This window comes from Aythya ferina, assembly GCF_964211825.1.
Source record: "Aythya ferina genome assembly, chromosome: 4".
Taxonomy (NCBI): domain Eukaryota; kingdom Metazoa; phylum Chordata; class Aves; order Anseriformes; family Anatidae; genus Aythya; species Aythya ferina.
This window is the reverse complement of record NC_140300.1, coordinates 19,133,853-19,148,944: the sequence shown is the minus strand read 5'-3', so window position 1 is coordinate 19,148,944 and position 15,092 is coordinate 19,133,853. Positions and strand designations below refer to the sequence as shown.

The 15,092-nt window shown below is 43.0% G+C and overlaps 1 protein-coding gene across 1 annotated transcript in view; it reads left to right on the top strand.

Annotated features, from left to right (window-relative positions):
* SEPSECS (Sep (O-phosphoserine) tRNA:Sec (selenocysteine) tRNA synthase) overlaps positions 1–5,354 on the top strand; it is a 28,410-nt gene extending 23,056 nt beyond the window's left edge. Inside the window, exons 10-11 of the mRNA XM_084516489.1 lie at positions 650–740; positions 2,431–5,354. Of these exons, the coding sequence (XP_084372615.1) occupies positions 650–740; positions 2,431–2,680 (341 nt within the window). The 3' untranslated portion in view covers positions 2,681–5,354. The remainder of the gene's footprint in view (positions 1–649; positions 741–2,430) is intronic.
* The last annotated feature ends 9,738 nt before the right edge of the window (positions 5,355–15,092 follow it).

Genomic DNA, 15,092 nt, shown 5'->3' with positions numbered 1-15,092 from the left:
TTTTTTATATTTCAAAAGAAATTCTAATATCCTGTGCATTCGTAATGCCATTTCATATACATTTCCTGTACATTAGTCATTGTTCACTACACTCCATTAAATTGTTCTTAAGCCAGGATGAAACCATTGAACCCAATAAGGTAACCATCTATAAAAGCAGAGTAGTAAAGCAGTGACTCAGGCCCTTTACTTTTTACAAAACTGCTCCTGTCCAACGTACTCATTTATTGTAATCAAGGCAGGCAGAAGATGTTAGCGTGTTGTAAGACTTCATAAACAAGTAGATTTTAAAATAAATTAGGGTGTAATTACTTCTCACTTCATTTTACAGTGCTGTGAAACAAATTATGGAATTCCTACTCAAGATATTTGTTCTAACCAAAAATTCTGCTGAACATCAAAGTAATGTTCCCCCTGTGCAGAATCTCTGCCTTATGTATAGTCCAACCAAAGAAGTAATCCATGACAGCTTGTGGGAAAACAAAATGACAAAACATAATCGTATTTATTCTTTCTTGGTATCTAAACACAAATACTTGGCCAGACTTTTATTGTTGGAAGACACCTTATCCACCTTATCCCCTACGGTTCTCTTTTTGGGAAAAGATTACCTTTGTAGTAGTATTAATCTGATCTTTTGTTACTTCAGCCATGTCACTGAAGAATCTAGATGAAAATAACGATGTAGCCGTTACCCAGCTTGGATCTATGCTTTTCACAAGACAGGTTTCTGGAGCAAGGTGAGGATGCTATGAGCTTGAAAATTTGGGGTTGTGTTAGGATTTCATAAAATATATTGTATAATACTTGTTTTGTGCCAGTTGCCTCATGATTACAGATTTCGGTGTGGCAATTACTGTTCCAAGAGTAATATACCCTTTTTCCTCAGTGTTATCTACTAATAATGTGTGTACCTGCCTGAGTTAGCAATGAGGCCTTCTTTGTTAGCTTTGGTAGACTAAATAGATAATCTATCCCCATTTAATTCAGTGTCATTATTCCCTAGAACCCCTTGGTTTCATTTAGTTTCCATCTGTTGTCTGATCTTACAGTTAAGTTGTAAGCTGCTTAAGGAAGATCTTTGTTTTGTTTATTGCAGCACAAATACGGTTGTGCTGGACGTCAGGGGAATAAGCTTTTAATACCCTGCATAGCTTTTTGTCATATGGAAGAAAATCCCGCTTTCCAGAACTAACTGTGTTAAAAAAAACAATTTCAACTCGAGCCGGTGTGAGCTGAATTTATTCTTATTGACACTGGTATGTGGAAATGTGAGCCAAATCATTTTTAATGATTTTGGTTTAAACATGTTAAAAGAAGAGAATGATTTAGAATTTGTTTTGGCAGAATTCTTTAATCTGAATACTACTGCTGCCATGCTAGCTTCTGCTGTAGACTTAATGTCATTTTCTGTAGCAGAGTTGATTGTTTCCACATCAGAAGGTATGCTTCATTAGCTTGGATTATTCCACTTCCCGCACAGATGAATGACAGTAAATCTATATGTACTGTAGTTAGAGGCTCTTTTTAATTTGCCTGTCCTAACCTTGGCTTGTCCTGAAATTTCAGTCATCTTTGGCTGGAATGATTCAAGAAGTTCTATGTTGGAAAAGTTAAAGCTCTCCAGTCCTTTGTGTGATACAAAGGCTCCCGTTTTCTCCTTTTCTTGTATAAGCAAGTGATTCTTTTGCAGTAAATACACAGTTAGACCTGGCATTTTGACAGACTTTAAATGTTAGGCTCGTGGTGCATGGCAGTGGTAATAATAGCAACTTCCTGCTTTGTTAGCACACAGGCTTTTGCATAAGCTGTGGTTTCAGTACTTCAGTACAGTAAGGATCTGCTAATCCTGGTGGAGTTTGTCTGAACGCAGTTTCCTAAATGGATTGCAGGGAATTTATTAAATTCTGACCGATTGATTGGTGTTAACTGTTTGGGTAGGCTTAACTAGAGCCATAAGGTGAGTTTGACATGGAAGGGTGTGGATTAAGGTCTTGGTTTGTCAGGGAATGGGTGTGTGCTGAGAAATAGAGTTTAGTAGGTAGGGGTTCTTCATATGAGGAAGAGGTAAAAGCAGTGGTGAAAAGTATCCACTGTGAGGGAGAAATGTGATTCTGAGATGTCTTTCACCCCATGCTGGGGAACTCAAAATACCAGAAGTGAAGATCTTAGTGATTAAATTGGAGAGGGGAAGGGACATCCACCTATGCCCACAGATTTGACCTAATGTAGGATCTGCTACCACTGTCACTCATAGCAATGCTTGAGCACTAACTTGGAGAATGCCTGTTCGAAGCCTGCTTACAGGCATTTGTTTAGAGTTAGGAGGTACTGCTCTGTATATGAACTTGTATGAATATGTTCATCGTAGAGTATCACATCAAAATATTCAAGGCATCTTTAACTGAATCACAGTTTTGTTTGTTTCAGGGTTGTTCCTTGTGGGACTGTACAGACAGTGAATAACTACACTTTTAAAGGCTTTATGTCACATTCAAATGACTATCCCTGTGCTTACCTCAATGCTGCATCAGCAATTGGAATTAAAAAGCGAGACATAGACATATTCCTAAAAAGACTGGACAAGTGTTTGAAGACTTGTAGAAAAGAAGGAAACAAAGAAAAAAGTGTGAATGAAATATGTGATTCTAATACAGGCACAGAACAACTTGCAAACTAGAAGATACAGATGCAGTAACACAGGAAGATACATTTTTGTTTGAAGTATGAGGTTTGTATTGCATTGTGAAGCTGCAGTGCAGAAAATTTATTCTTAAAAAACCAAATAACAACAACAAAACTTGGGTGAAATTCAGGCTCAGAGGAAACAGATGATATTCTCCTATTCTCCCTTCCTAGAAGGTCAGACATAAGCTCTTTGCACCACACAAGTATACTTAATATCTGCCAAAGTAAAGCTCTGCATTCATAAAAGTCTTGACCTGGCCTGTCAGCCTGTGGGTGACTGTTGGGACTGGTCGCAGAATGCTTACTCATGTGTTCTTCGTTAACGAGATTTTCTGTAGCAATGACTAAATTCCTGTCTAGGTACACAACCAAGAAATGCTCAAAACTCTCAACGGGTCTTGCTTTTCCTCAGCTTACTTGCCACTTTTCTTTTGCTTTCAAAGATTTATATAAAAGCATTGGGATAGCCCTTACTAAATACAGTGTTGAAACTCAGTGAAGAAATTACGGAGTTGGACTAGTAGTCTTTTTAGATGTTCTCACGTCTCATGAACTGCCTAGAACAAAGCAGCCATCTGTGGCAAAGGAGAACCTAGAATACCTCATATCCTGCCAATACCCAGCTCTTGAGAACATTTTCATAGTTCAGCAACCCAATGGAATGCTGAGGAAGAGCAGCTGTGAAAGCACGGGTCTGTGGAGCAGAGTGGGAAAAACATTTTTATTCATTTCATCACTTCTTTGATGGTTACTCTTGAATAGGGGCACTCAGGTCAGAGATCCATTGAAAAGGAGGAAAGCTTTGTGGGATGAATGCAGCAGTTTCAAGAGGCAGCGAGACCTGAGGGTGTTTTGGCATTTTTAGTCCATTGTTTTTAAATTTATAGACATCCACTTCGGAACTGTCTCCTGCTATTGGCACTCGTGCTTCTGTGGCTGTGTGCAGTTACTGATTTGAATTCATAAAAGAAACAATAGATCCAGGGTCTGTTCCTGGAACAAAGGTTCCATATCACTGGAGTGACAGTGCTGTAGGTTGCAAAATTTTTAGCTAATTATTCTTAAATACAATTACTACATTGTATGTAGGTTTTTATGTCATTTGCTGTTCAGAGTGAGCTGAACATTCAAAGACATTTTTCTTTGTCCGTAACGTAGTAATACTTGGGACACCACGATTAATGAGTTCTAAATGTCAGGAAATTTTCTAGTTACTTTGTTTGGTGGGATCTGAGCCGTATCCTTCAGAGCCCTCTGGAAATTGCCTTATCAAAACAGTGCTTTTGAAAGGACCGTCCCTCCAGCGTGTTCAAATGGATTGGTACCAGAGGTGAAGTTCATATGTGGAAGTTAATAGACTGCTAATCATCCTGAAGGTGCTTTCACTTGCGAAGCTCATTGTATCTTTAGTTTAAATTGAACCTGCTCCCACATTGTTATTGCTACAGTTACACTTCAGATTGATTAAAGCTTGTGGAAGGGATGGCTCCCTGGACTACAGGCACAGTTGTTATTTGCTGTACAAGCACATCTTAGGAGAAAGGTAATATAACTTGGCCACTCGGTCCTTGTGGCCGTAAGGAGATGTACATTTTTTTTCTCTTTTTTGGTTTTGTTTTGAGATGATGCTATACCTCAGTTTTTCCAGTCAGTAAAGCTCTCCCACAGGCTTGAGGGAGAAAACTCTGTAGCTCACTCTGCCCTCTGTATTCAGAGCATTGGAGCAGAGAGTGAAAACCGCGGGGCCTTGGTGATACCTTTCTTCCTGGTTTTGGGTATTGCCGTTTCCTGCCTGAATGAGCGTAAGTTACTGATTCAGATGACTAGTCACAAAATGTGAATATTGGAACTACTGTTAGGAGAGTTTAGGGGGGCTGCATGGTAGCAGCTACAATGAGGATTTGACGAGTAATATCCTGAAACTGGAAAAAAAAACACCCAACAGCAGTTGCCTTTTCTGAGAGGAAAAGACCTCTACTCTACCTTGTATGTTCTTGTAATAAATTGTCTGCTGCAAATAATTTACTCGCTTCTACTCTGAATTAAACTGCTTTCTCAGGTAGTGTTTATCCTGTCTTCAAATTGCTTCCCACTTGAAAACAAAGATAAAAAATTAAACAAAACTGTCTGAACAGATATCCAGGGAAAAAATTATCTGCTTTGTTCTGATTTTGTGCTTTTAAACCTGTTTTTAATTGAAAAACATTTTAACGTGACACGTTTAGTTACAAATTGTGTGTCTGTGTGTCATTTAAAGCTCTTCACAAATCTTAATCATTCCTCCAATTAAAGTCAGGGAGTTTAAAATATTTTGAGAAACACGCCCACCATGAGGTATAAACTCTTGAACTAAATATTTGTATTCTGTTACTTTGGTAAGTTGTACCAGTTCACAGTTGTGTTTACCTGCTTTGTCCCCTGAGATGTGGTAAGTTGTAATTAATGCTAAATTTATATAGACAGAAGCATTATATAATGCCATGATAATTATATTGAAACATTAAGGAATTCAAGTGGCGATATACCTTAAAAGAAATGGAGAAGAAATGGTTATTTACAGCATACTTGAAACAGATAGATAGTATTTTTCAAGGAGAATATAGACCACTTATTCTCTATTCACCAATGTCTATAATAAAGTAATAAAATAATACTGGAACATGCAACTATTAGCAGAGTTTTCATTTTCTTTGTGTAATAGATAGGGGGAGATTCCATGGCTATGGCAGGTCTCACCCACTAGAAGTAGTACTGCTGAAAGATTATAATAACATGGACATAACTTTGCCAAAAAACAAATATACTGGCAATATTTGCCATCCGTGAAGTTCTTTCTAAGGTCGTACAATGAAGTTAGAAGGTTCTTAACTCAAAAAATGAATGGTGCAACCCTTTTCCTGCCCTCTATATAGGCACATGACACTAAAGACTTTCACAGACCTCAAAAATCTGCTAGAGCCAACCTGTAATCTGCAGCATCCGTGTTACTAATGAGACATTTAGGAAAGCGTCGTGGGCTTCAGATACCACTTGGGGTTCATTTAGCAGGAATCCTTAGTAGGAACACCACAAACATGCTATTTCTGTAGCTACCTGTCCCTGTCTTGTTATGGGTCACGTGGTTACCAGCGGTGAAACAGGAAAGGGCAAGCACTTGAAATATTCAGGAAGAACTTAGGGTTCAGAAGTTGAGGAGGTTACTGCTCTTGCTACCTAGTTGGTTGCTCTGCCAAAAGTTACTGCCTCGTAGCAGGGCTAGCAAAGCAATCCGCCCGCTTGGCATCTGCCGCAAGTCATATGCTGTATTAACAACTGCCGAAACAGGAGTGTTGGAGTGAGCGTTGCAGGTAGGAGAAACGGTGCCTGTGGAGCAAGCATGGTTCCTGTTCTGCAGAAAACACGGTCTGCACATACCTGCCCCTGAAGATCATAACCTTTGGCAGCGTGGCAGGGTGCGTGGGTAGGCAACAACCCCTCAGGTTGCCGCAGTCTGAACCACTGAAGCGCCTTATGCCCCCTCAGACGCCTGTAGTTGTTTCATGAGATGCTTTTCTTTCCCTCTGATGCTACCTCTTATGCTGTCTGAATCTATATAGGTGAAAGAAATGAAGGAGCAGATGGACTAGCCTTATAAAAATAGCGCTGGGATAATATAGTGCAAGCAAACTGACACTGAATGATCCATCCCACAGACGCACTCCGAGTTTACTTTTGTAGTAACTGAGCTAATGAACAAAACTAAGGATTATTTGAGCAATAATATCGCCTATTCGCACTTTGTTCCTAACGATTGCCGAAGATACAAAGCAAATAAAAGCTACCAGATGCAGCAAATTCTCCTGAGCCTAAGAAAGCAAAATTGTAATGTTGCAAATGTAAATGCTGGCATTGCAGCTTAATACACATATAAACCGAGCGATCTATATTGTGCAATCATCATTTTTTAAGAAAGGCTGGAGCCCAGAGACTACCAAATGTTCTCATCTGCAGTGTATCAGCAGTTCTCAGTCATCAGTTGCTGTACAGATAATAATTCTAATTGAAGAATCATTACACGAATCCATATGTGAATGATAGATGAGCTATAGCCCTTTGTTCACGATGCTTTAAAAACTGAGTTGCTGTTTTCACCGTTTATAAGGGGTGATTAGATTGCCTCTTATTTTAAGATGCAGCATTTTAATCAACCTGGCTTGGCAGGGTTTGGGATCTGAAGGAAAAACAGTGTATGTAGCTGGCTGGTTTTTAAACAATAGCTATTTAAAGGCTTGAATTAGTTACAAAGTGACTCCTCAGAGAGAACCTTTGTTCAAATGGTTTTAATTTTGAAACCAGAGCTTGAAAAATTGTGCTGTATCTGCTCTGTAATAATTGTTTTTCACACATTACACTTTTTTTATCCCTCAAAGATAACAACATAAATTTTAGTGCAGTTTAATAATGCCGTTTAAAAATTAGTTACAGAAGCATTTGCTTTGTCATAGTCACTCATCAAGCACCTGTCATATCAAAGCACCAGTGATGTACTTGTCCTGCTGGATCAGCCTCAGTGTTCTGGACCAGTTTCACTGTAACTGGACCAAGCATTGAACACTCTTTTTGGGATCCTAAAGTCAAGTTCTTGATCAAATTAAGATGGGTTTGACAATTTCATATGCTGCTGAACAGGAGTCTTCACTATACCACAATTCAGCTAAGTTCATCAGCATGTCATCAGAGCTGATCTGGTTCGGAAGCTGAATTTCTTTCTTAACCTTGATTGTGAAACTTTATTTGCCTTTAGAGTCTGGTTTCAAATCCATTCTGAGTTGGCTATAACAAAATAATTTTTTTTTTTTTTTAATTAAGCCTAATGGGAATAGAATAACTACAGTGACTTCACTGTATTCATTGGCTTCACTGGCTGCTACATCTCCTGTTGCTCTTTCTCAAAGAGCTTCAAAGATCAGGCTCCCTTCTTACACTGACCATTGGTTGAGGTGGGAAGTTGGTCTTGCACGAATAACGTTATGGCAACAGAGGTGTGTGCATTCTTAATTATTCTGTCTCTAGGCATCCCAAGTAGGAACACACTAAATGGTCGGGAATTCAAACAAGCATGGAGTGTTTCTACTGACTGATTCTTTCCAAAAGCTGCTTCACAGGCACATTTCTTGTCTTTGGAAGGTGCCAGAAGAGCAAACAGCTAAAAGAGAAGGAAAAAGAGCAAGGTCTCCGATATTTTGGAAGGTTTCTATATTGGTTATATGTGCTTGGCTTTTGCTATGTGTGAAGTTCTTGCTGTAAACTCTTCAAAAATATTTGCAGTTGTTTTTATCCTGTACCTAAACTGTTTTGCTCTGGGGTCTGAATGCAGTAAGTGACACCTCCGCAGGCGGGGAGTGCTGCCCTGGCACCGAGGCTGGTGGATCCCACTCAAATCCAGAGGTGAGGTCTGGCTGCAGGAGGAGAGAGCAGTGCCCATGCGGAGGAAGGCATCCCGCATAAGTACTGATATCAGACTGCCAAGCACAAACTGCAAGTGGCTGGGGGGGTGAGGGGCCTGGGATGCAGTTAAAGATGCATAAATAGAGGATTAGGAAAGTGTATGGGAAGGTTATAAAAATAGAAATAGCCTGAAACGCTTGCTGTGCAGCTGAGGAGGTGAGCGAATCTTCAGCAGGATCTGAAGATGCATTGTAAAGTCCTGACCTGCTGCACTGTGCTAAACATCAACCATGTGCAGTGCCAGACAACAGTGCCAAAACAGCTCACATTTTACACCCTGTCTCCTAATATTATTAATTTCTATCACTCGTGTATCTTCCTTTGAAACTTTTCTCCCCCTTTTCACCCTATTTTTGTGTGTGTGGTGTACTACTGCATAAGAAGAAGGCCGGGGGAAGGCTGCCGACCAGCACATTGCCCCCCTGTTGTTTCAGAGCTACGCGGGCATGAAATGGAGCGGAGCACAGGACAGCAGCAGGTGCGAGCGCACATGCCGCGAGCTTTTTTTGTCAGAGGCTTTATAACCAGTAAACGGGTCTGAATACAGAAACGTTTGTTAATAATGATATAACTGATGCCATTAAAGCTCAAGCTCGCGTTCCAGGCAGATGGCACAAACTGTCACGCTCCATTTTTCTGTTCATTTTTACTTTAAAAAATTGCAGCCGAGCGTTAACTCTGTGAGCTGTATCGAGGTGTGTCAGCACCTTGGGCTGCAGAAGAAGCTGCACAGCATGGCCACCACCTAGCAGTGGATGGTCCGGCCGGGCCCCAGGCAGTTCCTCTCGCCTCTCTGGAGGGGTCCCTAGAAATTTCAGCCTCATTTGCTCCAAGACCTCTAAAAGCGACACATTCCTCGGTGATGCCTGGCCTCAGAAGGAGCTGGTTGTGGCTACTGCCGACCGTTGTAGGCCACACGCACCCTTCAGAGTGCCTTGTGGTGACTTTCTGGATCAACGTGCTCCTCACAGGTAAATAGTTTCTGTTTTCACACTGAGATTGGCAGGACAAGTGCTGCTTTATTGCTGGAACACCCTTTATCAGCATTAAAACCTTGCGGTGAGCAAAACATTACCGCTGCCTCAGCAAGACAGCAAGGCCCTGGGGGTCTCCTCACAGAGAGGAGCGGGCTCGAGGGTGTTTGAGCTTCCATGTCAGCAGTGCTGGTGGGCTTCTTGCTCCATGTCAGCAGTGTTGGTGGGCTTCAAGCTCCAAATACGGACATGTCCTTGCTGCTGCCAGGCAGGGCAGGGGCTGTGGTGGCCCTTCGAAGGGACAGGTTGGGCAGGAGGGTACAGCGCTGCTGGCCTTCAAGGGTTTGGTCTGCTGATCCAGGGGAGAGGTCTGGTTTCTCTTCTCTTGGGAAGGAGAGACAATAAAAAGGTATTTTTGTTGTGGAAGCAAGCAGCCGTGACTCAGACTGCTCCCGGGGCTCTGCTCAGCAGAGTTACAAGATGCTGCTTTAATTTAGTCCCTAAAACTGCATTTCTGAGGCTCCCTGCACCTTGTTCTTGTGTGAGCCCCTTTTCCTGCACACACAGGCCCTGCTTTTCCCCTACCTTGCACTTTCTGCAGGTTTTTGCATCTGTGCAAATGTTGCTTGGGCTCACCCTTTTTGATGTGATACCACTTAGCATATATGCTGCATTTACTTGGCACTGTAGTGGGGGCAAGGCAGCGGGGAATCGAGCCAGTTGTTTGCATCTGCCTCCAAAGGACCGCTAGGTCAAACCTCCTCCCCGTGTCCACGATCCTCTGCCATTAGCAGCTGTTAGTGAGTGTTAGCGCATCGTATTTTTTCCCCTTGAGGCCGAGCACATTATCTCTACAACACTCCAGCACCTTGCTGGGAACATGCCACAGTTCTGTTCGGGAGTGTTTTGTTAATGCCGGTGACCTTGATGGTGTGACCACAACACCTGCTTTACCTGATAAGATCATTAATTTTTCTCCGCAGCCTTTGTGTTGGGTGTAAGCAAATCTTCATTTGTACCTGGAAAACATTGCCCAAGCGTCAGCTTACGGGAGCGCTGACCTGTATCTCCCCGTATTTTTTAAGGCATTAAATAGCCAATTAGAAGAAATTGCTTCAATAAAAGCGGGGCGAGCGTGAGCTCCTCGCCAGCTGAAGTGGAGCGCGGCAGCGCAGGGATCAATGGTGCGGCCTTTCAGCTGTCACTCTGCCGCCGCGGCAGCTGCCTGTCAGCCGGGGTGACAGCGGAGAGCGGATCTATCCTCCTCCCTGGCCTGCGGAGATAAGCTGCCCCTGCACAATAAACGCGCTCCCAAAATAGCCACGCCAGGAAGAGCAGGGTGTTTTTTAATGACAAGCGTCCCTGCTGCCAGCCCCTCGCTTGTTTACCAGGTTGCTGTCACCTGGCAGCTTCAACTTCTTCCTCCAGTTCTGCCCCACCACAGCAGTGCAGGTGTTGACTGCACGCATGGGGCAGTCCTTGAGCTCTTCTCGCTCTCCCTCACCCTTACACTGGATGTGGAAAATGGATTTCTGTGGCAGAAGTCCCATGCTTTGGGGCTTTCTTCCCCTGGTTGGATGTCCCACGAGATGCTTTTGCAGGCTTCTTGGCTCTCCAGTCACACTGGGGCTGAGGTTGCTGCTGTTCTTCTGCCTTACAGTACAGTATTTGTGTTTGGGAGTCTGTGAGTCTTCAGTGACCTCATTTCCTCAGTAAAAATAGAGCAGCGTAAGCGTTGTGACATGAAAGTGCAGAGGACGCCGGTGTCTCAGAAGATTGATTGTATCACCGGTCCGGGCCTAGAGCACGTACATCATAAGGGACTTGCTTTGAGGTCGTCCCCCAAAAAAAGCAGTAGAGACTAGCAGCTGGCATAAGGAGGGGGAAAGCTGATCTCAGAGAGCTTTACACATACACACACACACACACAGTTAAATCATTTAATTTAAAAATTCAATATCATGATTTTATTTTATGATCTTGGTTGTGAAACACTTGCAATTATTTTTTAGTTTTGCTTGACATCTACAAAGCCTGTAACAAAAAGTGTAGTTTCCTCCATCCTTCCGTGAGATCAAGCTACACAAAGTATCCTTCTTACTTTATAGACAAGAAAGCAAAGGCAGAAGGAGCACTGAGGGGTATCAACAGGCATCTGACTCCATGCTGGCCCTCGGCCCTGCCCCAAGGAGCTCCCAGCAGCAGATAGAAGGAGATGGGCTGGGCACAGGACAGGTAGCCCCCTACCCACACAGTCCCTGTGCCAGCACTTCTCTCTAATCTGCAGGTCACTTCCACTCTTCTTTTTTCATCTGTTTGCTGTTGAAATGAGGATAAACATGCTTTTGCCTGAGTAAGGTTTGCCATAGGATTCGAAAGACCAAATGCCATGTTACGGCAGATATGGGGATGAAATCAGCAGCTCCCTTTTTCCAGGCTGATGTTTGTGACTCGCTAGCCTCTTTGATTGTTTCAAAGGGTCCAGGATAAAAGGTGCTTTGGAAACATGAAGACCTCTGATTTCCTTCCAGAGGTACGGTGCAGGAGCAGGGAAGTAACACTTCGCCATCAGCATTTCTATCGTGCTCAGGTTACGGCCAGAAAATGCCAGTTTTCCGGCCTGTCAGCAGATATTTTTCTGAAGTATTTGAAGAACCTCAGCAATGTTACTTACATAGTCTCTTGTGCACTGGCAATCCTGCCTTTGAAGTTGATGGTTTTAGGAAAGTTAAATACATCTTGCTTGAAGTCAAGCAAATAACTTTTCCACATGCAATCAAAGTCCGGTGATATTATAAAACATAGTTAAGCAGTTACTTGTAGCTTTCCAGAAAGCAATGTAAAATAAAATTTTGACAGTGAAAATTTCAGCACTATCAGTTAATCAGAAACCATTTGTGTTCTTTGTGGTCCTGTCTCCGAGCAGATCTTTCTGTCTGATGCTTAACAGGGGGAGAGCAGAGCAGCAACGTGCCCTGCAGCTCCACAGGGATTTGCTCTGTTTTACAATGAGGTTATAATTTTCATCCAAAGTTTGGGCATTACTGAGCTCCATTGCAAGGTCTCAACAACAAAATAGAGGGCATAGAAAAATATCTGAAATTAGTAGAGCACATATACAAATATATGAAATAAAAGGCAAAAAACAAGTAATTTCTGAGATATATTTAAGATAAAATCCTAATTATTTATTAGATTTGAACTATTCTCTTAGTTAAGTAGGTGCCATAAATCCTGATCACCTACCTAAGGCACACTTAATCCATCTTGACACAAAATTTTCCTTATGATTTCACGTTTCACTTGGATGCTTTCAATAGTACCCACATATCCTCACAAGACTTTTGTGAAATCCTGATGTTTTAAATAGTCAATAGCAATAACAGCTGCATTTAGAAATGGCAGACATTCAAAAACAGAGGCGCTTTTTCTTCTAAGTGATAAACACTTGCTGCAGGCAGCCACAAGCCATGCGCTCAGCCTTTCGGGCAAGCTGGTGTTTGCAAACAGCCTGAACACAGGCGGCGATTGATTGCAGCCACTCGGCTGGCCAAGCACAGGCAGCTCCCAGCTGAATTGTTCCCTCTCGCCGCTGCCCTTTATTTAACCGCTTGTTAAATGGAAGAAAGATAGCACAGGCCTGAGATAAAACACTGCTGTTTGGGAAAGCCTTTGCACATATCCAATTATACATTAATACAGCTTGCAGGAGCGTGGTCTGATCCCGCTGGCTGTGGAGAACCTGCAGAAAGTACTTGGCACCATCCTGGGCAAAGACCGTGGCTCCTCGTGGATCTTCCAGTCTCCACACCAGCTTTTCCCAAAGATATTACAGCTCCTCTAAGCTGTAAGCCTGTCTGGTTCCCCTGAGTGAAGTTTTCTAGTTAACAGTAAAAGCAGTAGTAATAATAATTTAAAAGGGCAAAGATGGGCACAGGGAGTAGACAAATTAATGCATTTAGATTGTAGGTTTACTAAGACAGCAACTGTGTTGCTCCATGCTGGTCAGTGACCATGCTTTTAATGACCAAAATTGGTTATGAAAAGCCCCCAGAATGCTTGATCCAACAAGTCCCAGCATATTTCCACCCTAGTGTATTTCCAAACTGCTCTTAGGAGCACTGATGCTATGATGGATGGCGCCTTGCTTGAAAGCTCCCTTCCCGAAAAGCACAAGACTGCCAATATTTGTGAGCTTTACTTACACAGGTCAGCAAATATAATAGGCAAATATGCAGAGCAAAATGCATTTTGATTGATTAGATCAGCTTTGGAGAGAAGGCACGAGTTCTTCTTTACAGATATTTTTCTTTTTATCTTTCCAACTTTGCTGCTTGTTAGTGCATGTGGAGTTTTTTGCACGTATTTTTAAATGCTGGTGAGTGTGAAAGACATAGGAAAAGCTTTTCAGTGGATTTTCTCTCATTTTAATTGAAGTGAGGTCAGACCTAATGCTGACCTAGTGATGTCGTGTTAAACTCCAACGTGCATATTTCCCAAGTCCTTAGGGTATTGTTGAGAATCAACCTAAACCACGGCACGAGAAGCGCAACTAAGAATCTCATCTTTATAAGTATTTCGAGTGATGGTTATCACTTGTTGTTTTTTTTTTTGTCTTTAATCTGCATAAAGATACTTGGGAACAGGCCAGCTTTTTCCATGTAAAATTGTCACCAATAGGTGGTGCTAAGTATTTCCAAATTCAGTCCGGGTTGCTCCCCTTTGTTCCTCAAGCAAATTCTGCCTGCCTCATCTTCCTGGCAGATCTTCCTGAAAGCCTGTTCTTGACGATATGCGGTTCCCAACAGATTAATCTAATCTCTCCGTACTCCTCCTTCGCCGCTCTGACCTTTCATCGCTCTTGCAGGCTGGTCTTTGGGCTCTCCCTGCGCTCTCGCAGCCAGCTGTCAGGCAGCGCTCCTGGGAACGCGGCTTCCACGCGCGGGGTTTTGGCTGTGCTCCCGAAGAACTTACCTTGGTCTTTGTTCGAAGTTCTCTCATCTTGGCTGTACTTTTCCACTCTTTATGGAAACGGGGCTCGATGCTGCTCCAAGACAAATACATCATTTTCACTCAAACGCATCTTTGATGCACCTTTTAAAAATCCTGCTTTTGAAAGCGAAAGGGGAAATGTAAAGAAAGAGAAAGGTCATATAAATATAAAGCAGAGTCATTCAAATGGTACAGAATAACCGGTGACTTCAGTCTTTTATCTAAGCGAGGACGTTCTTTAAGCTCATTGATTCAGAATTCAGACCGATAGGTATTTTCTGTCTCCAGTGACTGTCAGAGCATCACTCCAGCTAGGAGGTATGGCAGTGCTGATTCTCCTGGTGTAAGCCACGTCATTGGATTTGTGTGGATGGATGAAGCAGGCTGATCACTGCTCTGCTGTCAGCACGGCAGGTTACACTGCCCAGGGCTCTGTGCTGGAGCCAAGAAGTCACACAGTCATGGAAAGGCTCAGGTTGGAAGAGACCTGAAGGATCATTTGGTTCCAGCTCCCCTGCCACGCATGGACAGGGATGCTGCCCACTAGGTCACATTGGCCAAGGCCCCATCCAGCCTGCAGAGTGCCAGTGGCTGCTAGACCAGTGCAGGACCACACGAGCCAAGCCTCCACGCTGGGGATCAGGGTACTGAGCTTTGTGGCTATGATCCTCAGGGTGCCTACTTGCATTTGGAGCAGCACAGTGTGCTAGGAAAACTTGGTATAGCAAGGCTTTCACTGGGACAGAGGCAAGAAATGTTCAGTTTCTGGATCTCCTTTGAATTTAAGTATGCCTGACCTGGAGCCCCACAGCTTGGGTGGTTTTGGACACAGGCACCTTTTGAGCTTGGGACCCACCAGAATAAGGCAGCAGCCAAGCACTCTGAGGGGTGGCCACCTCACAGAGTCACACCTGCAGGTGATGCCTGAATTCCCAAGCTGTGCAATGCAGC